Below are 26581 nucleotides of genomic sequence, written 5' to 3'. Positions count from 1 at the left end.
GGACAAAACTAAACTAAAAGGTCTAAAAGTACATAATTAATTGGTTAACATGCATGAAGCGAGATACCTCTATTCAACACAAAGCAATGGTTAGCAAGAATTAACTGTCCTAATAGAGCGAAAATCTAAGCCGGGGTGGTGTCCAATCAGGCGAGGCTGCCTATGATGCCTCAGGTAGCAGTTAGGTGAGGCATTTTTACCTTAATAGCAAACATAAAAGTTAGACTGGATGATTTTTTTGGCTTCCAGTTCCAGGAGGATCGGCTTTTTATATTAGTTGCCTCATAATGCTAATCTTTGTAAAGTTCTTGAGTCTTATTGCTGCACATGAGCACATCTGGTGTATGACCTTAAAGAGAGCTGTGCATGAGTTCAATGGGGCTTCCTGAAGGACAATCTATAGCCTTTCCTAAGGAGCAGAAGAGCAGGTCTTAGACATTTAGTTATTGAAAGCTGGATGGAAAACTTTCCACTAAACTTTAAAGGAAAATCCGCTCATATTCAGAATTCAAACATCTGAAAGTTCTTTAAACCTGAAATGATTCCATCCTGTTCAATAAATGATCAGTGTTTGTAATTCAGAGTAATTTCCATGTGAATGTGCTTTACTGGAGGCATCCATGTTTGTCAAAGAACACTACTGCCACCTACTGGTTAGTGACGTCACGGTGCGGTATCGGCTGTTGATCAAGTCCCAGTGCTGTATCTGGTGTTTGTCACAACGCGCTATTATCCAAGTCATCTTGAAAACATTCTTCTTCCAAATGTTGGCTACATATTACGGGTTTTTTCTCTGGCCAGAAGTTCGATGGCAAATCCTCCCTCTTCAAGTTGGCGATCCAACGACCAACCCGTCCGTGGAGGATCAGGAATCAGAAAGGTGGAATAACTCTTTTTTTTTTTTTTGCAGCTCCATCTGATATCAGAGATCTGATTGTTCCTTATGTTCCTAACAGAGCACTTCGCTCTCAATCTGCAGGTTTACTAGTGGTTCCTAGAATTTCTAAAAGTAGAATGGGAGGCAGATCTTTTAGTTCTCAGGCTCCTCTCCTGTGGAACCAACTACCAGTTTTAGTCTGTGAGGCAGACACCCTGTCTACTTTTAAGGCTAGGCTTAAAACTTTCCTTTTTGATAAAGCTTCTAGTTAGAGTGGCTCAGGTTATCCTGAGCTATCTCTATAGTTCTGCTGCTATAGGCTTAGACTGCTGGAGGACATAGGGACCCCTTTTTCATCATTCTGCTTCATTCTATCTCTATCTAGATAGAAAACTTTGAATCAATCTGACTGGATGATCTGGTGAACTGGAAAGTGACCTGAGATGACATGATGTGAATTGGAGCTATAGAAATAAACTGAATTGAATTAAATATGCACTCTTATTTTAAGTGTAAATTGTCTTGTTCCGTTGGCAAAGTGTCTCACTTACCTCCTCAATTTAAGAAGAAATGCACTTAATTTAAGAAAAATATGATTTAGATTTGTATTTTTTGCAGTCCACGCTTAAAAAATTGGGCATAAATCTAAAATATCTGCGTCATTCCTACGACACACTCCTGCAAGAGGATAACCAGCCCTTAACTGGTTCCGTTTCCCTACGGAAACCAGTAGCAGTCGTCTTCAGGTTTGTTGGTAAACGAAAAGTCAATAAATCAAACCACAAAGAAACGACTTATTGAGAAGTTTTTATTTTCAGAGTCTGACAGCAGGAAAAATGAACAGAACATGATTATTTAATCGCCGATAAGCTTCATTCAAGGATCTATCCCGTAGAATGATAGGCATGAACTGTTGCCATGGAGACTCCTCTGAGGGGAGGGGCTTAAGCGCCTGAAGCACAGCGGAGAGGAAGGAGCTTGCAGGGTGGAAATCTGCTGTAACTGGCATCAAACTGGTTCTTTCACAGAGTTTATTCCCTGATCAGAGAAAACATAACGTCCTCCACTTCACAAAACAAAAAAAAAAACAGGTTTATTGTCCCAGAGAAATAAAAAAAACACGACCTCCTGCAGGAGGGACTAATTGTGCGCTTTAATAAAAAATAAAGATAATCAGGAATGCACCGATCAGCGGCAGACCGTCACAAACAGCCCAGTTGTTTATTAATCTTCTTCAGTTATCAGAAAAAAAACAAATATTTAAACTTGTGGAGCTTCAGCAGCAAATCTGATTGATCCTTAAACTCGCCGCCCATCGGTTTCTGATCACCTGCTTCAGGTTTACCTTCATCAAATGAACCCAGAGGGAACAGAACCAAGATTCTGCTTCCATCTTTAACTGGTTTGTAAAATATTTGATCCTTTTTTTCTGCTTTAACTGAAAATAAACTGAATATTTCATCCTGAGGGAAAGACGTCTGACTCTGCGACGGCGGCGGTCTGAACTCGGTTAATTGGTGCATCTCTGACTGCAGGAGAGCGAACTCCAAACAACGTCCAGGAAGTGTGCAGCTTCACTTCGTCCTACATCTCCCACAATGCACCTCAAATCCGACGTTAACAGGAGGGTCCTTTTACTCCACCACCGTCCTCTGAGCCTCGTACATCTTCCCGATGGACACCTGGACACAGAGACGCAACGTGAGACACTGCAGATTCAACTTATTATACGGCAAACAGTTAATAGAGCTTAAAAAATAGATGCTGATGAAGATTCCCAGTCATCCAGGTCTTAGTCATTCCGCAAAAGTTTAAAAAACAATCCACTGGACTTTGTTTCCAAGGTTTGAAGAAGTTTCGCTTCCCTTTGTCAGGTTTATTCAGATGATTATAAAATAAATGTGTGTTTATGAAACATTTTTGCGAGGGGATGCTCCACTCCTGTCTCATGATTCAGTCAGGAGACCATCCTGCCTCGTCATTCTGATGGAGCATTCTGTCTTTATGAACTGATCAGTTGTTCTGTCAGAACAATACTCTGTTTGTAACCATGCGTCATGTTCTGTTAAACGCTCTGCGGAGGAGGTCCAGGAGGAGACGGTGTGTTTGAGTCTGGGGTTCAACTGTCTCTCCTTCCTGCAGAAATAATTGTGTATTTCAGTTCTTCCTTTTTCAAAAAAGCTACATTTTATGAACCAGACACTCTTCCAGGAAGCTTTCTCAATTCAAATGTCTGGATCCGCAGTGAGTTTGAGTCTTTATATAGAGCCGTTTCTCGATATGCGTTCTTGAGCGTTCTCGTGTGCTCGTGTACTCGTGGCACGTCATCAGCCTCAGCCCGAGTACCGTTCAAATTCTCGAGAACGCCAGATCGAGAACGCACCAAATCCCCGGATGTTGTTCTGGCCCCGCCCTCTTTATCGAGCATGCATCAGAGCAGACTTGTGCGTTCTTCAGACTGACCGCTTCCCCAGAATGCACCGCGGCCGCAGCTTGATTCCAGACAGCGCTCACAGTGGTAAGTTAAACATTCCCTTTTCTGCTGATGTTGTTCTTCAAAAGTACGTTTTGAAATCGTTTGAGGCGATAACATTATACATTGAAGCCTCCCTGTGTGGCCTGTTTACAGAGTTAGTGCGAAATTTAAAAAAGAAAGTCCGACGTTGAGCGGACCAGAGTGACCAGCAGTTTTATACCCACGGTTCGGCAATTTTTTAAAATGTTTAAGCTTTAGAAATTAAAAATATTGTTTTCAAAATGTTTTGTGTAGGGAATAAATAGTTTTGACTGTTAAAGAAATGCTAAAGAACGTTGCGTGTGATGACGTCACAAGTACGCTTCTGTTCCAATACGCATACGTGCTCGCGTTTTCGTCAAGTCCGATCTTCCTGCGTTCTCGCCAAGAACGCGAGTACGTACTCGCGTTCTCGAGAATTGAGAAGCGGCCAAGGCCTTGTATTGCTTGGAAACATGGAAATTGAAACCTCCGATCGGAGTTTTTAACTTTTTTTTTGGTTGTTTTTTACTTCTACGGAATAAAAAAATAGATGCAACGCTAATAAGCAACGGGGAAAAACATCTGTAGGACGTCTGCTGCGTTTCCTCACGGTTCTTAAAATGGACTCACATAAAAAGACGATAAAAACAAAAAAATATTTCTCATAAGCTCAAATCATTTTAAAATAATATGAAGGCAGCCTTATTTTTCATGATAATTTGGATAAATATTTAAGTAGAATTTGAATAAATATAAAACATTTTATAGAAATTGTTAGATATTAATGTTAAAGTTGATATAAATCATAAAGTGACCCAGTGTAGATGGAAAGACGTCAATCGTTCCCAGTCTGCTCCATTTCACCACAATTAGGCCGCAGAAAAACCTGCTTCCACAGCCTGATTAAATAATTTCAGATATTAGAGACACTCAGAAGCACTAGCTGTAAACTATGAGGATTTAAGATAAATCATTTATAAATATTGGATTATTCAAGAAAACATGAAATAGAAATGAACATTTTAAAATGTTCTCTGAATGCATCGTTCCATCAATGCATCAGACTGATTGGTCCAGCAGGTGGCGCTGCAGGCCAGCGCTGCAGCCACCCTGTGAAGGCTGAACCAAACTCTGCTGTCAGACGCATCCTGTCCAGTTATAGAGGAGAGAGAACAGCTGCAGCGTCCGCACTGAGACCGAGTGTGTTCACGTGTGAGCGAGTTTCACGATCGCTTTGCACTTTTCCAGCAGAGGAAGCCAACAGGCTGCGATGAGGCCTAAACCAGCGACACACCGAGTGTCTCAGCGCTGTGAGGTCACTGTAAGGTCACCATGAGGTCACTCAGGTGGGTCAGTCCTCAAACAGCATCGTCTGGTTCAGTCCCTGAACGCACCTTTTTCCAAAGCTCTGAATTTTTCCTTATAAATGATAAAATTAGGGTTTAAACTAACAGTCATTTAAGAAATCCATTAAACTGTCAATCTTTTTTTTGATTAATGGAAGACTTTTGATTAACGAAGACTTTTTAATAAAATTAAATTTTTCCAATAGAGGAGTTCTGGATTATAGAGCAGATTGACAGGAGAAGAAGTGTTTATTTTTCATTTCCAATCCTGGTATACTTCCTGCTCTAAGGGTCAGTCTGTTTCTTCTTCTGCGGTGGTTTTAGTGACGGCGGCCGCTGCTGATGTCATCCATCGTCCAGAAGCAGCTTCTTCATCTAACCTTGCCGTTTCTGATGTTTTACATGCGAGGAGAGAAGCAGAGCCTCAGACGCACGTTTCTCTGGAGTTTCTGTGTGGTAGTTCCACTGCAGCTCCAGCAGGGGGCGGAGTCTCTCCACAGGAACTCCTCCTCACTCATCCAGCTCACTAATTATTCTGCCGTCAGTCCATTCACCCCCCCGTGAATCCCCGTTTCACTCCATCCTCACTGCGAGGAGCCCCTCGCCGCGTGTGTGTGTGTGTGTGTGTGTGTGAGCTCCTGATTGGCTGCGGCGTGGCGTAGGGGAGGAGGGGCGGGGGCGAGGCCAGGCGGCGGACCAACGGGCTTCCAGGGAGGCGCGGCTCTCATGTAAATTGTTGCGGCTGTGGCTCTTAACAAAGGGAAGGCCTCCCGTCTCTCTTCTCTGCATCACTTCATCTTTTTATCCGTCAGCTTCACCCTCATGAATAATCAATGGAGGAGTTTGAGAAGAAGCAGCCATGGAGGCGGCTTCAGTCAGAGTTTCACCCTCAAATTAAAGCTGCTGGACTTTATCTGACTCCCATTGGTTGGTCTCTGGTTGATTAGTTTAGTCCAGTTTGAGCAGAGCAGCTGTGGTCTGGACTAATTGCTGGATCAGCTCAGCTGGCTCCTCGTTAGGCCCCTTTGCTCCCAGATGCTGCAGACTCTCCTGAGGCCTGAAGCCTTCCGTCCTGCGGCGGATCTGAGAGCCGCTTCCAGTCGGGGATTCGAACGTGAACCCGCTGGCTCAGACGGACCGCCGTCTGTCAGCAGGAAGCAGAGCTGCAGGACACCAGAGCTCCTCTGACTGCTGGTGAAAATTCTCAGTCGTCCAGGTCAGAGTCAAACCCAACAAGACAACAGAGACTAGAGCATCCTAAAGACAAACCCCCAAATATGAGCGGATCGGAGTATAAAAGGGGTTAAAAATCAGCGGCGTCCGAATAAAGAAAATCATCAACCAGTAAAGAAGGAGACATTTTTAACTATAATCCGTTACTTTAAACAGAATTTAACTGAAATAAAAAGAGATGTTTATACATCCATGTTATACTTTGAATTTAAAAATTTTTCCATCTCAAAATCTAAAGTATTTTTTGAAATAGAGAAAAATCGTTCAGTTTGGTATAAAGACAATTTCCTGATTCACATATTTTATAAACCCCTGAAGGCCGTGCAGGTGGCGCGGAGGTTAGCATGCACGACTCATGTACGGAGGCCCCAGTCCTCGACACGGCCGACCCGGGTTCGAATCAGACCTGTGGTCCTTTCCCGCATGTCTCTCCATCTCTCATACCTCCTTTCCTGTCAGCCTACTGTCACAAAAAACGAGGCACTAGTGCCATAAAAAAAACCCAAAACGAACCGACACCTGAACTAAAAGTTCAGGGAAGTCGCAGGGAAGCATCTGTTCCAATTGTTGCATTTCCTAATTCTCCCGAGTGTTGCACGACTTTACACGAGTGAAAAAAGTGAACCCATTTACACAGTAACAGATAAAAACCTTTAGATAAACCAAACATTGCTGCCACATATCTGACTCTATAACCATTAAAACAACTATTTTCATTCATTTCAGACGGAACTATTCACAGACTGGATTATATTAAACTGAACTTCCAATTTTCACCACTGTTCGGCGCCAAGTAACCTTTCCTCTGATCACAGCTTGCTTGGTCTCGCAATGAATCCTGGGTAAACCAAGGATAGCGAGGATACATCAGACCTGTCCTTCAAATCAGGCTAAAAGAAGGACGCATTTTAAGGTCGGATAACGAGGAGTCTTGAAATCCGACCAGGCCGCGTCGCGCTATGACGTAATCGGCCTTCGAATGTGGCCTTCTAAGGACGCCGCCCATGAATACGAACACAGACACAGACAGGTATGGGGCATTGCAGGCTAACAAAGAAGCCAAACCTCCATTCCAAAGGGGGGGACCCAGCTCTCTGATTGGTTATAAGGTCCTTTAGAAATTGTTTCTCAGCCTTTTATAGGCTGAATAAAACAAACTAAGGACCCGATTCTGATGAAGGAAGAACTTTAGATCCCAGTTAAAATCTCTAAACAGCTGATTTTATAGGATATCACCCTTTAATGGTTTGGGAATTTTCTGAGAGCTGACCAGTAGCTCCACATTACAAAACCAGTAATGTCAGGGTGAAAGCCAGACGGGTCAGAACCGCGAGGGGACGAAAAAAGATCATGTCTTCCAGGAAAACAGGAGGAATCCAGCCCCGATCCAGAACCGCAGCGGCCCCGGATCTCTGATCCAGAACGGCGGCGGCCCCGGATCCCCGATGCAGAACCGCGGCGGCCCCGGATCCCCGATCCAGAACCGCAGCGGCCCTGGATCCCCGATGCAGAACGGCAGCGGCCCCGGATCCCCGATGCAGAACGGCAGCGGCCCCGGATCCCCGATGCAGAACCGCGGCGGCCCCGGATCCCCGATGCAGAACGGCAGCGGCCCCGGATCCCCGATCCAGAACCGCAGCGGCCCCGGATCCCCGATGCAGAACGGCAGCGGCCCCGGATCCCCGATGCAGAACGGCAGCGGCCCCGGATCCCCGATCCAGAACGGCAGCGGCCCCGGATCACCGATCCAGAACGGCAGCGGCCCCGGATTCCAGATGCAGAACCGCAGCGGCCCCGATCCAGAACCGCAGCGGCCCGGATCCCCGATCCAGAACGGCAGCAAAGTCCCTCGCTTCCTGTCGGCGGTCCGCCATACTACAGCTCTGAAGGCGGGAATTACGCAAACAAAAATGGCGACGCCCATACCATTATGCTTATTCATATTAGTGATACACTATATTGCCAAAAGTATTTGCTCACCTGCCTTGACTCACATATGAGCTTAAGTGACATCCCGTTCCTAATCCATAGGGTTCAATATGACGTCGGTCCACCCTTTGCAGCTAGAACAGCTTCAACTCTTCTGGGAAGGCTGTCCACAAGGTTTAGGAGTGTGTTTATGGGAATTTTTGACCATTCTTCCAGAAGCGCATTTGTGAGGTTGCACACTGATGTTGGACGAGAAGGCCTGGCTCTCAGTCTCCGCTCTAATTCATCCCAAAGGTGTTCTATCGGGTTGAGGTCAGGACTCTGTGCAGGCCAGTCAAGTTCATCCACACCAGACTCTGTCATCCATGTCTTTATGGACCTTGCTTTGTGCACTGGTGCACAGTCATGTTGGAAGAGGAAGGGGCCAGCTCCAAACTGTTCCCACAAAGTTGGGAGCATGGAATTGTCCAAAATGTCTTGGTATGCTGAAGCATTCAGAGTTCCTTTCACTGGAACTAAGGGGCCAAGCCCAGCTCCTGAAAAACAACCCCACACCATAATCCCCCCTCCACCAAACTTTACACTTGGCACAATGCAGTCAGACAAGTACCGTTCTCCTGGCAACCGCCAAACCCAGACCCGTCCATCAGATTGCCAGATGGAGAAGCGCGATTCGTCACTCCAGAGAACGCGTCTCCACTGCTCTAGAGTCCAGTGGCGGCGTGCTTTACACCACCGCATCCGACGCTTTGCATTGCACTTGGTGATGTATGGCTTGGATGCAGCTGCTCGACCATGGAAACCCATTCCATGAAGCTCTCTGCGCACTGTTCTTGAGCTAATCTGAAGGCCACATGAAGTTTGGAGGTCTGTAGTGATTGACTCTGCAGAAAGTTGGCGACCTCTTCGCACTATGCGCGTCAGCATCCGCTGACCCCGCTCCGTCAGTTTACGTGGCCTACCACTTCGTGGCTGAGTTGCTGTCGTTCCCAAACACTTCCATTTTCTTATAATACAGCTGACAGTTGACTGTGGAATATTTAGGAGCGAGGAAATTTCACGACTGGATTTGTTGCACAGGTGGCATCCTATCACAGTTCCACGCTGGAATTCACTGAGCTCCTGAGAGCGACCCATTCTTTCACAAATGTTTGTAAAAACAGTCTGCATGCCTAGGTGCTTGAATTTATACACCTGTGGCCATGGAAGTGATTGGAACACCTGATTCCAATAATTTGGATGGGTGAGCAAATACTTTTGGCAATATAGTGTATTTCCTTATGTGGGGAATGTCCATTGAAGGAGGCGTTCTTCTCGGCCTCAGCATCATCCCAGCTCACATCGAGCTCTTTAGACGATATTTATTGATAATAAGCTGAGAAGAAGTTCATGTTGTGAACAAATCCATGAATAGCAAAGCCACAGATGAACCGCGCCAAACCCTACTGCTAACTAATACTAGCGTGGTTCAGTTACGTTCAGTTTTACACTCAACAGTTATCTGTGTTACCGCGATCGGACCGTTCTCAGTACAGGTTCAACATCAACTTCAGGAAGTTCAGGAGCTTAGCTATAAATTATGTTCAGTCCGGAGCAGAAAGTTCAACTATGCAGATGAGAAAACCTGAAGAATAGAAGAATGAGACGGCCTAAAAGGAAAACCAGGGAGCAAAGAATCAGACGTTTTCAAACCCTTTAAAATGACTGGAAGCAGCTTGAGGCGAATTTTAGACCTTTTTCCATTGAATTCATGTCCAATGTAAATAAAATCTAGTTTTAAACCTGCTGAAGCTCACAGCCAGACCTCTGGAGACCTTCTCCTCCACAGAGACCGATGCAGCCATGCGATGCGAGCTAAACCAGGCCTCCTCCCTCCATCATCACATCCATCCGGCCGAGTCGTGACTGACCGACCTTCAGTCCATCCCATGACTCCTCCGTGCGACACCTGACTGTCTGGCAGCGCCGGCCCCGACCCGCTCTCTGAGTTTAAAGACGGAGTTACTGGAATAAAACGCTTCCTGTGCAACGACTCCCATGTTAGAGGTGATTTATCAGAGTCCAACATTTAAAGAACGTCTGAAGTTATTAAATCCAGGTTCTTATTCCAGCTTCTGTAATTAGTCATTCCTATATTGATTGGAAAAGTCGTTCCTAAACATTTCTCCTCCCTTTAGACGTTCAGACACTCATTTTAAATGGCTTAACCATCATATAAGTGCCCTATAAAGTTGATTTCTTCCCGCCATCATTGCGACCCCAACCCCTTTACAATTTACATCTTTTCTAAACTAAAACCAGGCTTTGTTGGGATGAAACCTGGAACTAAACGCTATTTCTGACGTTTTGAATTGAAAAATCTTCCTGAATGGAAGAGAAACACACCCAGAAATAAGGGGACCTTCTTCTCTTTAGGTGTTCGACTGTGACTGGAGGCCTAAACTGAGCTAACTGACTGAGCTAACCCCCCCCGCCCCGTCATGCTGTGCAGGGATAAAACAAACGCTCCTCTGATCAGCAGCAGACATCCAGCATCGGCGTTAAGCAGTCTGTGACGGTGGGAGGAAGCAGACGAAGAGAAGGGAGGGAAACCCGGCAGGATCACAAAATGAGTCTTTTTCTTCCCGTGATGGAGATGGAAAAAAAAAAAGATGAAAAGAGGCTCGGACGTCACGACACCATCAAAGCGTAGCTCGGCGAGGCCGCGGAGAGGCAGCAGGAAGGAGATGGTGCTCAGGTAGATAATAAACTGAACATGAGGAGCGCCGCACTCACAGCCAGCCTCTCAATTTGTCAGGAGATGAGAGCAGAGCGGGCGGCGAAACGCACAGAGGGCTGAAACATCAGAGCGGAGCGAAAAAAACCAGGAGAAATATCGTCGTCCTGTAATGTTGGAGCTGATGAGTCAGGCTGCGAAAGCAGGCACTGATCTGGACCCTGCATCCATCAACCACAGAACCCTGCTAAAAATGAAATAATAAACACACTTTTTACTGCTCTATCAGGACGTTTATAGAAAATTCCCATGGTGCACCACTGGTTTCACACTTCAGCACCAACAACAACTCACTACGGTTTCAGTGCATCGTCTCTCATCATCTAAAAATAAGTAAAAGCCTCTAGAATATCTGAACGTAATTAATAAGATGATCAGCTAATAGAAGTGTAGGAGCCGTTTGTCCTTTCCTGTGTTTATCGCCACCAGGGGGCGCATTTCATTTTGAGTTCTGATTGACAGTTTTCTATCGGTTTTGATTAATGTTTAAATTATGTTTACGTAAAGGAAAGTAGTGTTTTGTTAATAAATGACTATCATAAGTCAAGGTAAAGATTAGCATTATAATTCCTTTCACGAATGGCAACCAGTAGCCTAAAATATAGGATTTTTTTCACAACAGGATGGATTTACTCCGCATATCCATCTGGAAACCTTCCGTTGAAGTAATTTTGGGAAGGGGCGAAAATACTGGTTAGCTGATTGGCCTATGTTGGTGATAGACGGGCTAAATAAACCAATCAGATCAACGAAGCATATGACGTACTAACAGAGCGACGACGAAGAGGAGCCAATTGATAGATCAAACTCTTGCCGAAACCAGTGGGGAGAAGAGCAAAAACATGTTTTCCTCTGAGAAAAGCCTCCAGAGCAGTGTTTTGCTCTTCTTTCAGTGAAGAAATACTCTGTAATTCCCATAAAACTTGCTCGATAGCCACGCTAACGCTAGTTTCATCGGCTGAAGCCGCCATGTTCTTTAGACTGAACTGTCGCGCTTCTCGTTGCGTCACACCTCAACCCGCCGCAAAGCCAACGCTGATTGGACGTTCGTTTGGTGAACGGCTCCAAATTTTCGTTAACGGAAAGATTAGCGAGTGAAATCTTGAAAGCTCGCGAGATCAGGATGGTCTCACGAGGCTAGGTTGCTTTGGTCCTGAAATAAAAATAATAAAAAATATTTTACCTGCTAAACACCACATGAATAATAATATTTCTATTTTTGCATTGTGAAAACTAGACGTACGTGTCTGGTGACACCAACATGCTGGGTTAGCATTAACAATGTCACCAGTGCGACAGAAGTCAGGGAAGTAAACAATGGAGAGCAACATGGAAGGAAGCCAGGGCGTAGTTAGTTTACTTTATTGTTTCACTGTTCAAATCTCTCTTACCAGAGTTCCACTATGTTTAACGAATCGTTTTAACTAACAGACCTGTTTCAGCTTATTAGACCGCATGTTTGACCCGGGTAGACACGCGTTGGCGAGTTGTTCCCACTGCCACTAAAAGATGATTACAACAGGTTTAAACCGGTTTTTCTGCCTCTGCGAAAGGGTTATAACCGACGTAGGAGTACATTTTTCTTTTCAACCATCATCAGTTTAATTTAATCTGCTCCATTTGGACTTTAACTGGACCCGTTTCCTCTGGTCCAATCAGAGCAGACTCCCTCACACTGCAGAAAATGGAAATCTAAATAAGTTATTTTTTCTTAAAATAAGTGCATTTGTTCTTTAATTGAGGAGTTAAGTGAGATAATTTGCCAATGGAATAAGACAATTTACATTTAAAATAAGAAAAAGCAACCGCATCGTCTTATTTCAAGTGCATATTATCTAATAATCTTATTTTAAGAGTAGAAATACTCATTCCATTGGCAGATCATCTCATTTATCTACTAAAATGATGGATAAATACACTTTAAGACATTTTTACTTATGTCTAGACCATTTTTGCAGTGTAGTTGGCACTGATCACCATTTCTCATGCAGATGTCTTTATTCTGCAGCTAAACGAGGTTCAGTCCAACTAAAATCCCTTTTCCAACCTCATCTTAAGTCCTGATGAGCAGAGCAGGTTGGTCAGAGCTCAGTCTGACGCTGCAGCTCAGATCAGGAGAGAAGAAACTTCTGCAGACTTTATATTCAGCAGCAAAGGAATAATTTCTGTTTCTTCCTGCCGGTCGGACACAAACCGGGGAGAAAACAGAAGAAAGGCTCTGAAGTTTGCGGGAGCAGAGAGAGATGTGAGGCTCTGCAGCGTCGTCAGAGCAGAGGTGAAGCCTCTTCATCAGCGACTCGGAGGCTGAAGAGGAGCGCACTCCGCTCACAGGAAGCTCCTTTCATTCAGCCCAGACTTTCAGAAGCCATGAAAACTTTCATCTGCTTTCATTTCACTCTTAAAAGTCTCACTGGACGCTCTTTGGAGGTTCATCAGTTTTCACAAACTCAGGCGCCCGGAGCTCAAAGCAAAGATAAAATAAAAAACAAAAAAAACATTTACTCTTATTTCTCCAGGGATAACCTTCACAGCTGCTGGGTAAATTCCCAGGGAGGGAGGCGGGTTTAATCTGAGCGCCTTCTGTTACAGAAACAATCAGCAGAACGACAACGAAGACATTTTAATAGAGATCAAAGTTTCCTTTTTTAGAAATCATCTTATATCTCTCCTATCCTGGCTTCTCCTCATTGGCTTCCTGTTAAATCCAGAATAGAATTTAAAATCCTCCTTCTCACATATAAAGCCTTAAATTTTATTTTATTTATTTTAGTTCTGCTGCTATAGGCTTAGACTGCTGGAGGACATAGGGACCCCTTTTTCATCATTCTGCTTCATTCTATCTCTATTCTCCCACTCTGCAGAATCTGTTAGTTCAATCTCTAACGTTCTGCTCTCTCTGCTTTTCCTCATAGTAGCTTCATCTGGTCTGTTCCTGTTTGGCTGTGACTCCATCCTGGAGAGAAATATCAGCTGTGCTGCTGCCATCAACACCTTTGTTTCTAAATGTTGGAGATCAGCCTGTTTTCCAGTGTAGTCCTGTTTCTCTGACTGTGACTAACTGGATGTGCTCTCTTCATCCTCTGACATGGGAGCTGGCTCGGAGCTCGTCTGCCTGGCTGTGTGTTTCCTGGACGGGGCCGCCTGTGGAGCTGGTTGACAGTTGCCTTTTGTATCTATGCTTCTTTTTCTATGTCTGCTTCTGTCTCCTTGAACCCCAGTGGGCCTCAGCAGATGGCCGCTCACACTGAGCCTGGTTCTGCTGGAGGTTTCTTCCTGTTCAAAGGGAGTTTTTCCTCTCCACTGTCGCTACAAGCATGCTTAGTGTGAGGGATTGCTGAAGAGTCAATGAGTCGATGCAATCAGCTAGTTTTCCTTAGATAGAAACTTTGAATCTATCTGACTGGATGATCTGGTTGAACTGGAAAGTGACCTGAGATGACATGATGTGAATTGGAGCTATAGAAATAAACTGAATAGAATTATTATGTTTGCCTCTCCTGCCGCTCTGGCCAGCTCTTAAGGGGTGTTTTTCAGGACATACAGCAAGCTGACGACACCGCTACACCAGGAAGTAGAAAACACAGCTGTTTACAGCTTTATCAAAGCCTCTTCATACTGTTCTGACGCAACAGACGTTTATTTCCTGGAGTTTTTCCACAATATGTTGACATATGTCGGCCTCAGCAGATGGCCGCTCACACTGAGCCTGGTTCTGCTGGAGGATGCTTCCTGTTCAAAGGGAGTTTTTCCTCTCCACTGTCGCTACAAGCATGCTTAGTGTGAGGGATTGCTGAAGAGTCAATGAGTCGATGCAATCAGCTGGTTTTCCTTAGATAGAAAATTTGCTTTAAAAGTTATTGGGATACATAAGTCAGACCATCAGGGCTGCTTTTCTCCAACCTGCTGTTAAACTTTTCTATTAAACTGTAATTCTCTTTCAAGTTCTCCTTGCAGAAGCATATAGATCTACGTCCTGCAGCTGTGGGGTGGAACCCGGGATCAGGAGTCATTGTCTCTATGGTTTTACTAACGACCCTTTCATCGCCGCCTTCCAGCAGAGCAGAGGTGTCTCTCTGCCGCAGCTTCTCGTCGTCCCGTTGGAACTTCCTGTGTGTTTTTACCCAAACAGCCCATCCTCTCCTCTCCTTCATCTCCCGATGCATTATTCATCCGCATTAAAAGCGCTCCGGGTCCCGTTGGAAACACTACGTCTTCCTCCGTATCTCTTTCTTTTCCTTCGCTTGACATTTACAGGCTCGTCCCCTTTTCTTCCCCCTCCCGTTTCTTTTTTTTATTGTTTTTCATAAAGTCGGTTAGAAAAGAACATTTAGCCATTGAAGGAGGGCAGCAGCCGGAACCGGTGAAGGTCCACTGCAGCCGCATCAGTCATCGTTTACTCCTCCCATCCACATCCAGAGAATTTACCAAGCAAAGCTCTGGTTTTGTTTGCATTCACGTCCCGGATGGATCATATCTGCTGCGAGCATCAGCACCTGAGGGAAATATTTCACTGTTAAGGTGCTAAATGATCACAAACTTCTCTAAAACTAACAGAGTTTAAGGCTGGGAGTCGGTGTGGTCGTTTATTTCTGGGATAGTCAGCAGAAAGCAAGCATCCAGAGAGAGAAAATACATTTATCTTCACTGCTTCTGCAAAGTAAAAACCAGAGATCAGAGGATCAGATGGAGCAGCAGACTGATGGAGGCGAGGAGCTGAACCTTTCAGCACAGACCAGTATTTATATGAATATTTCATGCATTGATTACCTGTTAAAACATAATTATTGATCCTGAATCGGATTCGATCAATTTTGGTTTATTTTAGGGCTGCAATTAACATTTATTCTACAAATCGATTAATCTTTCAATTAACTGATTTATTCATTCAGCTTATTTCTATAGCGCCAATTCTTATCCTGTCATATCAGGTCGCTTTATAGAGAAAATTTAACCAGATCATCCAGTCAGATTGATTCAAAGTTTACTAGGGAAAACCAGGTGATTGCATCGACTCATTGACTCTTCAGCAATCCCTCACACTAAGCATGCTTGTAGCGACAGTGGAGAGGAAAAACTCCCTTTGAACAGGAAGAAACCTCCAGCAGAACCAGGCTCAGTGTGAGCGGCCATCTGCTGAGGCCCACTGGGGTTCAAGGAGACAGAAGCAGACATAAGCCCCATTTTCACTACCCTCTGTTCCTTACAACCGTCTACACGCCACGCTAGCACCGTTCCAGGCTGACCTGACGAAGCTTTGATTAGATTATTACCATCTTCTCTGACATTCTTTGTTTTCGGAGCCATGACTAAAGTCAGGAGAAACAGCTGGACGTCGTCGTGTTCCAGAAACACCCCGCTGATATCTGAGGAGAGCCGCTGCTGCTGCCCATCTACAGACGTTTCTCTCCAGGGATCAGTCGGCTGATATCCCATATTGGCGACGGAGAACAAAATGTCCGTTTCCTGTTTGGTTATTTTACTATTGGAGCTTTAAACAGCAACAGGGGGCTCAGTTAGAGTAAGATGGAGGCTAAACGGCCTCGTTAGGAGTGTTAGGAACTTCAGTTACTGCTCAATCAAAGTAACTAGTTACTACTCAGTAACTATGCAGTTATTTATGGGCCAAGATTTCGATGAAGTTTGAGAACTTTTCTATTATTAATTTCTGAATAAATGAATCAATTCAAAGCACCAAATGTCTGAAACATGGTTTACTAATCTGCACCATGTCTGTTTGTTGCTGGAATACAAACATGTAGATGTGATTAAATGTAAAATTAAAGGACAATAAAAGAAGCGTATTTACCAGGAGGTTACGTTTTCAAAAATAACTGAAAAAGTTACGACGATTTGCATGGTTTTAAATATTGTTACTATTGTTATTAAAGAGCCGCAGCTCTGGTTGCCGACCCCTGACCTAGAGGGATCTCAACGTCTGAAGCAAAGGTCATCCATAAACCGTCTGCAGAAGCATCATGAAGTCAAACAGAAAGCGTTACAGGATCTAATGGACCTTCTAGCAGCCGATGGTCCATTAACCAACCATCAGATAAGCTGATCTGATCCCTCTGAGTCTCTCAGACGCTTTAGAGCAGCCAAGCCAACCTTTAACTGATGAAACTCTTCTTCCTGAAACCGATACTGCAGAGCTGCCATGCTTGAGGTCCCTGAAGGCAACACCTCAGGCCTGCGACATGAACCCCCCTCTGCTGTCTCTGAGATGACACAGCCACACCCCTACACCAAGAGGACGTTTTAGCTTTCACGCCACTTTGCTCACAACCTTGAAAGCTCCTTTCAGTTAAGCCCCGCCCACGATTACGACCGCTTTCCCTGCTTGAGGCGCGGCGTTGATTAAAGAAAAAGCAGAGCTTTGAATCCAAACGTTAACGAGGAGTTCCTTTGAATGTCCGCCCTTCGCCAACCTTCATCTACCTCAGCCGACAGTGGCTCATTAATGAGAGAGCGAGTGGAGATGAAGGTACAGGAACATCTGGCCTCCGCTAGAGTCTCAGTCCGCTGAACCCAGGAGGATGAGGAGCAGCAGAGGAAGGGAGGGTATAAATGACCTGAATCTGTTCCTTTGGTCGGTGACGTCATCCTCTCCAATGCGTCTGAAACTCCTGGAGGCTAAAGGTCTGGTTATCCTCCCGCAGTGTGTCGCAGTTAGCTTGTCGCAGGAATGACGCAGATATTTTTGGTTTTATGCCCATTTTTGAACCTTGGTCAGTGCTCTGTTATTCCATGCCACAATGCCAGAGGGACAATCAGGAACTAGCTAGGATTGTGGGTGTCCGTGTGTCGGTTTGACGAGCTTGTTCGTGTCTACAACCCCTCATCAAACGACGGAAGAAGCACAGTTCATCCGTGAGTGTTCCCCAAAGACTGGCCGTGGTGCTGCGTGTTTTGGCTTCGGGTGCAAACCAACAGACCATCGCTCAGAGCTACAACGTCCTGCACGGTGTCTGGGATAGTGTCCGAGGTGTGCCAGGCGTTGTGGACGGCACTACAGCCAGAGTTTCTGTCTTTAGGTACCAAACAGGAAATACGCATAGATTAGAGTGGATGTAGAATTGACCAATCAGAGGCCTCCTGTCTGCGCTTACTTACGATTTTGGAGATGCAGCTAAGTGTCTGTGGAAGGGTGTCGTCCCTGGTTTACGCTTTTGTTTCTGATCATAAACCAGGCTTAAAACTGTTCTTCTGACACTATTTAGAACCTCAAACTGGGTTTTCAGAGCTTTAATTGAAGCAGTAGGTTCAGAAAATAGACTATTGATCAATTTCCCTCTGAAATCAAGTGTTAGAGGCTGGTGGTTCTTCATGTTTCAACCTTATTAACGGAGCTGTTTCAAACCTGGACATCTCTGTCCTCAGTTGCTCCCTCCAGCTCCTCCTGATCCTGCAGGAAGCTCAGAGTCTCTCCCAGTGTCTTCTCCTGTTACCATAATATCATTAAAGCTCTGGTTAGAAGTGACCAAAGAAGCTTAACGCTGAAGAACAACCTGATGTTAACCATTTGGTACGAAGACGGACGCTTCTTTGGGATCAGATTAAAAATGTAGAAGTGATAGACCCCGAGCTTCACAGCTAATGCTGATATTAACGATATTTAAACCCTTGCAATCAAACCATAAACAAACCAGCTTGTTTATGGCTGATCTTGACGCCAGAAAGTAACAAAAAAGACTCGTTAGAGGGAATTGTTGGCCTGGCTGAACAGACGAGGTCTTCTGTTCCTGTGCTAGCGGTTGTGGTTGCGATGATAGCAGGAAGGAATCAACTCTCGCTGCATTGTTGGTTCTTGAAAATCCATATTTACGCTGATGGATCTTATAGTATAGTATGTAGCGTAACATTAGTCTGGCTATCTCAGACTGACTCAAAGATATTGACTGAGTTAGCCATTGACATTGGGTCTGATTGACACTGAAATGTAAATGTAGAACTAAAGCTTCCTGGATGTGAAGCGAAATTTTTCAAACCTGGAAACAAAGTCCAGTGGTTTGTTTTTTAACTTTTTTGGAATCAACAGGTGGAAGATGCAAAATATAGGTCAGAATCTGGAGACAAAGACCCCAGTGGCCCCGCCTCCTGATGGCTGCTTCCTGCAGCATGAAGCTCATAATCTCCACCTGGTCTCTTCAGTCACCACATCCGGCTTCCCTGTGGTCAGAGGATCCTCTCTGAGGTTAACAGAAGATGTTTTCAAACAAACCCTGATGCCTTCATTATTTCACCGCTCACTAACGACTCTGTTCTCAGCTGCAGGATTAGCAGCAGAACGCCGATGAGAAGACAGATAACCATCAGCACCAAAGTTCAGCAAAACAAGCCTCTGAATAATTAAAAAACGTGTTCATGACTGTAGAAAAAGCAAAAGAAAACGGCGAGCATTAATAAAACTCAGAAGTGTTGAAGGAGCTTCATTTTTCTGAGGGTTTTACTGTCAGCAGAGTCGGTTTGTGTCATTAATTCTGTTATTATTGCAGCGCAGTGAAAGGAAACACAGAAAATCCTTGGCCGGCATCAATACGGGAAAATGAGAAGCAGTCGTTCCAGGACCAGACAATCGATGCACTCGTAGGAAACGTGCAGCGGCGGAGAGCTGGAGGAAATGGAGCGTCACTAAGTGACTCATTACCAGGCGGCATGAAGGAAGGTCCTTCAGGAAGAGGCTGAGGAGGACGGCCCACTTCACCTGATGGAGGAGCAGCAGACAGCGGTCGGCTCCAGAGCCGCCTGCTGCCACTCAGCTCAGAGGAAAACATCCACCAGAACCGGAGCGGATTCTGCTGGAGACACCGGGAGGGGTCAAAGGTCACAGCCGCTAAACAGGAGTACAGAAGAACTGAACGGATCATAGAACAATTCGGAACTAAGAAAATGTACCTCCCATCTGCTGCAGCTTGATGCTTTTCAGCCGATTCAGCCAACATTCACCGTCTGACCTTCTGCTGATCTTAGCCTGGTTCTGCTCTGACCAGGAATCATTTTAATGTTAATCTAATGGATTATAACACATGAAGGAGAAATGATTTCCTTCAAAGCAAACAGTCGGTGCATTTAGGGACCAGAAAATGATGAAGGTTCTGAGGTTTGATGTTAGAATGAAATTATTTATTCTGTCTGTGGATGAACATAAAGCTGCCCCGTTCCGGCCCCAGTTTTGGTCCTGTTCCAGCTCCGTTCCAGTTCTGGTCCCGTTCCAGTTCAGGCCCTGTTCTGGTCTCATTCCAACTCTATTCCAGTTCCAGTTCCGTTCTGGCTCTGCTCTGGTCCCATTCCGGCTCCACTCCAGTTCCAGTTCAGTTCCGCCTTTGGTACATTTCAGTTCAGGCCCTGTTCTGGTCCCATTCTGGCTCCATTCCAGTTCCAGCTCTGCTGTATTCCAGTTCAGGCCCTATTCTGGTCCCATTCTGGCTCCATTCCAGTTCCAGCTCCGTTCCAGCTCTGCTCTATTCCAGTTCAGGCCCTGTTCTGGTCCCATTCCGGCTCCATTCCAGTTCCAGTTCCGTTCCAGCTCTGCTCTATTCCAGTTCAGGCCCTGTTCTGGTCCTATTCCAGCTCCAGTTCAGTTCCGCCTTTGGTACATTTCAGTTCAGGCCCTGTTCTGGTCCCATTCTGGCTCCATTCCAGTTCCAGCTCTGCTGTATTCCAGTTCAGGCCCTATTCTGGTCCCATTCTGGCTCCATTCCAGTTCCAGCTCTGCTGTATTCCAGTTCAGGCCCTATTCTGGTCCCATTCTGGCTCCATTCCAGTTCCAGCTCTGCTGTATTCCAGTTCAGGCCCTATTCTGGTCCCATTCTGGCTCCATTCCAGTTCCAGCTCTGCTGTATTCCAGTTCAGGCCCTATTCTGGTCCCATTCTGGCTCCATTCCAGTTCCAGCTCTGCTGTATTCCAGTTCAGGCCCTATTCTGGTCCCATTCTGGCTCCATTCCAGTTCCAGCTCTGCTGTATTCCAGTTCAGGCCCTATTCTGGTCCCATTCTGGCTCCATTCCAGTTCCAGCTCCGTTCCAGCTCTGCTCTATTCCAGTTCAGGCCCTGTTCTGGTCCCATTCCGGCTCCATTCCAGTTCCGTTCCAGCTCTGCTCTATTCCAGTTCAGGCCCTGTTCTGGTCCTATTCCAGCTCCAGTTCAGTTCCGCCTTTGGTACATTTCAGTTCAGGCCCTGTTCTGGTCCCATTCTGGCTCCATTCCAGTTCCAGCTCTGCTGTATTCCAGTTCAGGCCCTATTCTGGTCCCATTCTGGCTCCATTCCAGTTCCAGCTCTGCTGTATTCCAGTTCAGGCCCTATTCTGGTCCCATTCTGGCTCCATTCCAGTTCCAGCTCTGCTGTATTCCAGTTCAGGCCCTATTCTGGTCCCATTCTGGCTCCATTCCAGTTCCAGCTCTGCTGTATTCCAGTTCAGGCCCTATTCTGGTCCCATTCTGGCTCCATTCCAGTTCCAGCTCTGCTGTATTCCAGTTCAGGCCCTATTCTGGTCCCATTCTGGCTCCATTCCAGTTCCAGCTCCGTTCCAGCTCTGCTCTATTCCAGTTCAGGCCCTGTTCTGGTCCCATTCCGGCTCCATTCCAGTTCCGTTCCAGCTCTGCTCTATTCCAGTTCAGGCCCTGTTCTGGTCCTATTCCAGCTCCAGTTCAGTTCCGCCTTTGGTACATTTCAGTTCAGGCCCTGTTCTGGTCCCATTCTGGCTCCATTCCAGTTCCAGCTCTGCTGTATTCCAGTTCAGGCCCTATTCTGGTCCCATTCTGGCTCCATTCCAGTTCCAGCTCTGCTGTATTCCAGTTCAGGCCCTATTCTGGTCCCATTCTGGCTCCATTCCAGTTCCAGCTCTGCTGTATTCCAGTTCAGGCCCTATTCTGGTCCCATTCTGGCTCCATTCCAGTTCCAGCTCTGCTGTATTCCAGTTCAGGCCCTATTCTGGTCCCATTCTGGCTCCATTCCAGTTCCAGCTCTGCTGTATTCCAGTTCAGGCCCTATTCTGGTCCCATTCTGGCTCCATTCCAGTTCCAGCTCCGTTCCAGCTCTGCTCTATTCCAGTTCAGGCCCTGTTCTGGTCCCATTCCGGCTCCATTCCAGTTCCGTTCCAGCTCTGCTCTATTCCAGTTCAGGCCCTGTTCTGGTCCTATTCCAGCTCCAGTTCAGTTCCGCCTTTGGTACATTTCAGTTCAGGCCCTGTTCTGGTCCCATTCTGGCTCCATTCCAGTTCCAGCTCTGCTGTATTCCAGTTCAGGCCCTATTCTGGTCCCATTCTGGCTCCATTCCAGTTCCAGCTCTGCTGTATTCCAGTTCAGGCCCTATTCTGGTCCCATTCTGGCTCCATTCCAGTTCCAGCTCTGCTGTATTCCAGTTCAGGCCCTATTCTGGTCCCATTCTGGCTCCATTCCAGTTCCAGCTCTGCTGTATTCCAGTTCAGGCCCTATTCTGGTCCCATTCTGGCTCCATTCCAGTTCCAGCTCTGCTGTATTCCAGTTCAGGCCCTATTCTGGTCCCATTCTGGCTCCATTCCAGTTCCAGCTCCGTTCCAGCTCTGCTCTATTCCAGTTCAGGCCCTGTTCTGGTCCCATTCCGGCTCCATTCCAGTTCCAGTTCCGTTCCAGCTCTGCTCTATTCCAGTTCAGGCCCTGTTCTGGTCCTATTCCAGCTCCAGTTCAGTTCCGCCTTTGGTACATTTCAGTTCAGGCCCTGTTCTGGTCCCATTCTGGCTCCATTCCAGTTCCAGCTCTGCTGTATTCCAGTTCAGGCCCTATTCTGGTCCCATTCTGGCTCCATTCCAGTTCCAGCTCTGCTGTATTCCAGTTCAGGCCCTATTCTGGTCCCATTCTGGCTCCATTCCAGTTCCAGCTCTGCTGTATTCCAGTTCAGGCCCTATTCTGGTCCCATTCTGGCTCCATTCCAGTTCCAGCTCTGCTGTATTCCAGTTCAGGCCCTATTCTGGTCCCATTCTGGCTCCATTCCAGTTCCAGCTCCGTTCCAGCTCTGCTGTATTCCAGTTCAGGCCCTATTCTGGTCCCATTCTGGCTCCATTCCAGTTCCAGCTCCGTTCCAGCTCTGCTCTATTCCAGTTCAGGCCCTGTTCTGATCCCATTCTGGCTCCATTCCAGTTCCACTTCTGTTCCGGCTCTGTACCAATCCAGCTCCGGTCCCGTTCTGGTCGAGGACGTAAACAGATCAGGACTCTAACCTTCTGATTCCTTCTCCAGCTCTTCATGGGGATCCCAAGATTAAACAACTCACCACTTCCATTCATTTCCACCTAAACTCTATCCAACTGGACCAGAACCATTGATCCCAGTTCTGGTTCTAGTCCCAACAATTCATCCTGATCCAGAAAACTATGTGTAACGCTTGTTAAAGGCTAATGAAAAGGAACTGACTATATAGATGTAGAAAGATGTTACCAGAAGAGGGTTAGTTGAGGAGCCCGAGGTGTGAATAATCACAGAGACAAAAATAAGGTTTAACTAGTTTTGTATTAAAGTGGCCAAGACACACACAAAAAAAAAAAACAACAAACACACAAACATTAATAACAAAACAGTTTTTGATTAATTGTCCCCAAGGTTCAGTTAGGTTAGATTATTAGTCCATACGCTATGGTAATCCAGGGTTGAGAAGAGAATAGTTTTTATCCTTATAGGAAAGAAGAGTCTGTATCCTACCGCACAGGTAGAGGTCTTAGCTCGCCATCTTCAGTTGAATTAGAAAAAGAAAAAGTTGTTGTGAACCAGATTGTAGTGAGGGTGATGTCCTTTTTCTGGCATAAAAAAAAAACCTGACCGTTGAAGGGATGACAAGTTGATCTCCGTCTGTGTAGTGGTATTAATGAAAGACAACATGAGCGGTTTGGCCCAAGTTGTGAGAGAGAAGCGAGTCCAAAAGACAGCTTATAATATTAGATCTTTAGGAAGATCCAGTAACTTTTTTTGAAACGAGACGCCAACAGAGCATGCGACAGCCACAGGTGGGGAATGGAGGAGGGAGTGGCACTCTGACTCTGCAGGTAAATAGAGTTGGGGTGATGTCGCACAGGGCGTGGCCCGTCAAATTAAAAGGACTTAGGAGCTGAGGGCTACACGTTCCCCCCCTGAACTCATGTACGGCCCTGTACATGCAGCGGGCTGACGGCAGACGGCTTGTTTACTGGTAAGGGAAGGTTGGACCTCATCAATTTCAACAACATAATTAAAGGCGGTGCTTAGTCCATGGAACAAAGATTGGATACTTTGGAGCAGTGGATGGCCCAGCCTGGAGTATTGGAACCGCTCAGGAGGACGACGTGTTCGGATAGGTCGATGGCCTGGTGGTTCGGACTCGGGACTGGACAATTCAAGCTCAGAGGGTGAGTCAGATTCAGAGACAATGCTGACGGGGTCTGGAGTTTCCGGATCAGAGGAAGTGCTTTCTTCAGGCTCCAGGTTAGCAGCAGGTCTTAAGTCTAAGTAAGTATTTACAGGTTCAGCTAAGTGGTCAATGGTTTCTTGTGACGATTCAGATTCCGGTTCACTCTCAATCACACGAGGCCCCACTTCCATCAGAGGTTCTTCAGTCCGGGCAGAGTGTGGTTGCTGGCCAGGCGGGACCACAGCTGACTCAGCCGGATGAGCAGAAGTGGGCAATTCGATTATGGATGTGAATCTGACTGGTTCTGAGATGGAGAGAGGTTTAACAGGAATCAGTTCTTCTTCCGACAGGATATCTTCACCACCATCATCAGGAGGATTGAGAGGTGTGCTTTCTGACGGTAGGGAATGTGTCACTTTCTGTTTGATTTGTTTGGCAGGGGCTGAGAGGAAACCACAGGGTAATAGCAGGTCTCGATGGAGTGTACGTACAGGACGGTCCTTGTTTTCTGGCTTCACGGTGTAGACTGGAAGTGGACTGGCTCTTTTGATGACTGTGTACACATCTGGCTCCCACCGATCAGCAATTTTGTGTTTTCCCCTTATTCTCACATTTCTCACCAGCACACGATCTCCCACCGACAACTCTGAAGGAGTGATGTTCTTGTCGAAACGGGTTTTGTTTTTCAGCATCAGCTTCTCAGAGTTCTCAATGGCAATTTGGTAGCTTTCTTCGAGGTGGGCTTTCAGCTTTTCAATGTACTGAGAGCGAGAGGAGTGCGTTTTCTCTCCCAATGGCAGTCCGAAAGCGAGATCTATTGGGAGGCGTGGCTGACGTCCAAACATAAGCTCATAAGGGGAGAATCCTGTGACATCGCTCCGGGTACAGTTGTACGCATGCACCAGTGGTTTTACAAAATCTCTCCAGTGTGTCTTGTCGTGATCATTCAAAGTTCCCAGCATGTCCAGAAGGGTGCGATTAAACCGTTCTACTGGATTACCCCGAGGATGGTATGGGGTGGTACGGATCTTGCTGATTTCTGCCATTGCACAGAGTTCTTTGATAATACGGCTCTCAAAATCAGGTCCTTGGTCACTATGGAGCTTCTCAGGGATGCCGTAATGTACCAGGAAGTTGTCCCATAAGCACTTTGCTACGGTCTTCGCTTTTTGGTTTGGCGTGGGAACAGCGACTGCATACTTTGTGAAGTGGTCAGTTATCACGAGTATGTCTTTGGTATTGCTCCGATCAGGTTCCAATGACAAGAAATCCATGCATACCAGTTCCAAAGGTCTTGACGTTTTGATGTTAACCAGCGGAGCTGCTTTGTCTGGCAGTGTTTTCCGTCGGACACATCTTTCACAGTTCTTTATTTTGTTGTGGACATCTGCAGACATACGAGGCCAGTAAAACCGGGATCTTGCAAGGTCAAGCGTTCTCTCAATGCCCAAGTGTCCCATCTGATCATGCAGCTGGTATAATGCTTCAGAGCGACATTCTTCAGGTAGCACAAGCTGGTATGTGGTTTCACTCCCAATCTGCCTTCTCCGTACAAGAACATTGTTGTGGAGCTCCAATTTTGTTAGTTCTCGCAGGAGTAAGGGTAAGTCTGGAAGTTCGTCCCTCAGAGAAGTAGGTGGACTTTCTCCTCTTTCCAACTGTGCAACAACATGCTGTATGACGGGATCGGTGTGCTGTTTGGCTGCAATTTCATCAGGAGAGAATGCAGGTATGACGGGTGAGGCAAACTGTATGTCATCAACAAAACTGTCTGGCAGACTTCCTGGATCAGTGGTGAGTGTCTGGACCAGAGCAAGAACTTGGTCTTCAGCAGTGGAACCATACACAAGCTGTCGGTCACAAATGGCATGGACTGTGTGCTGGTCTATGGAGACAGGTGAGGAATCTTGTAGGTGATGTTGGGTGAACCTTAAAATTCTCTCACGCTCTTTTTGTGTCAGGTGGTCATCTGGCAACACCTCATGCGGTCGACGGGAGAGACCATCTGCGTCAGCATTTTGCTTTCCTGCTCTGTAAATAATCTTGAATGAGTAGGTGGAAAGGGCAGAGAGCCACCTGTAGCTCGTTGCATCCAGCTTTGCAGAGGTAAGGAGGTAGGTCAAAGGGTTACTGTCTGTGACCACTGTAAAAGGTGTGCCGTACAAATAGTCATTAAACTTTTCGGTCACCGCCCACTTCAATGCTAGAAATTCCAGCTTGTGTGCAGAGTATCTGGCTTCACTCCGAGACAGGCCCCTGCTGGCATAAGCAACCACTCTGTTCTTGCCGTCGTGTTCTTGGTATAAAACAGCACCAAGTCCTGTGCAGCTGGCATCTGTATGCAGGGTGTACGGCTTGCTAGGATCGGCAAAGGCGAGAACAGGCGCTGAAGTGAGCTTTTGAATGATGGTCTCAAAGGCAGTCTGACATGCAGGGGACCAGCGGCCACCGAAAGGCTCTTTTGGGTTCAGGTAGGTCTGGGATTTTATCAACGGTTTTCGTTTTTTCTGGTTTGGTGGATAGCCTGAGGTCAGCTCATTCAGTGGTTTGACGATGGATGAGTAGTCTTTCAC

The 26581-nt window shown here is 46.2% G+C and overlaps 1 protein-coding gene across 1 annotated transcript in view; it reads right to left on the bottom strand.

Annotated features, from left to right (window-relative positions):
- Positions 1 to 1669: 1669 nt before the first annotated feature.
- Positions 1670 to 26581, bottom strand: part of LOC119771707 (LYR motif-containing protein 4B) — a 50134-nt gene continuing 25222 nt past the window's right edge. Inside the window, exon 3 of the mRNA XM_038267815.1 lies at positions 1670 to 2559. Coding sequence (XP_038123743.1) covers positions 2512 to 2559 — 48 coding nt within the window. The 3' untranslated portion in view covers positions 1670 to 2511. The remainder of the gene's footprint in view (positions 2560 to 26581) is intronic.

This window comes from Cyprinodon tularosa, unplaced genomic scaffold, assembly GCF_016077235.1.
Source record: "Cyprinodon tularosa strain WSP-4 unplaced genomic scaffold, ASM1607723v1 ctg686, whole genome shotgun sequence".
NCBI classification, from domain to species: domain Eukaryota; kingdom Metazoa; phylum Chordata; class Actinopteri; order Cyprinodontiformes; family Cyprinodontidae; genus Cyprinodon; species Cyprinodon tularosa.
The sequence above is the reverse complement of the archived record's forward strand: the minus strand, read 5'-3'. Positions and strand labels throughout refer to the sequence as shown.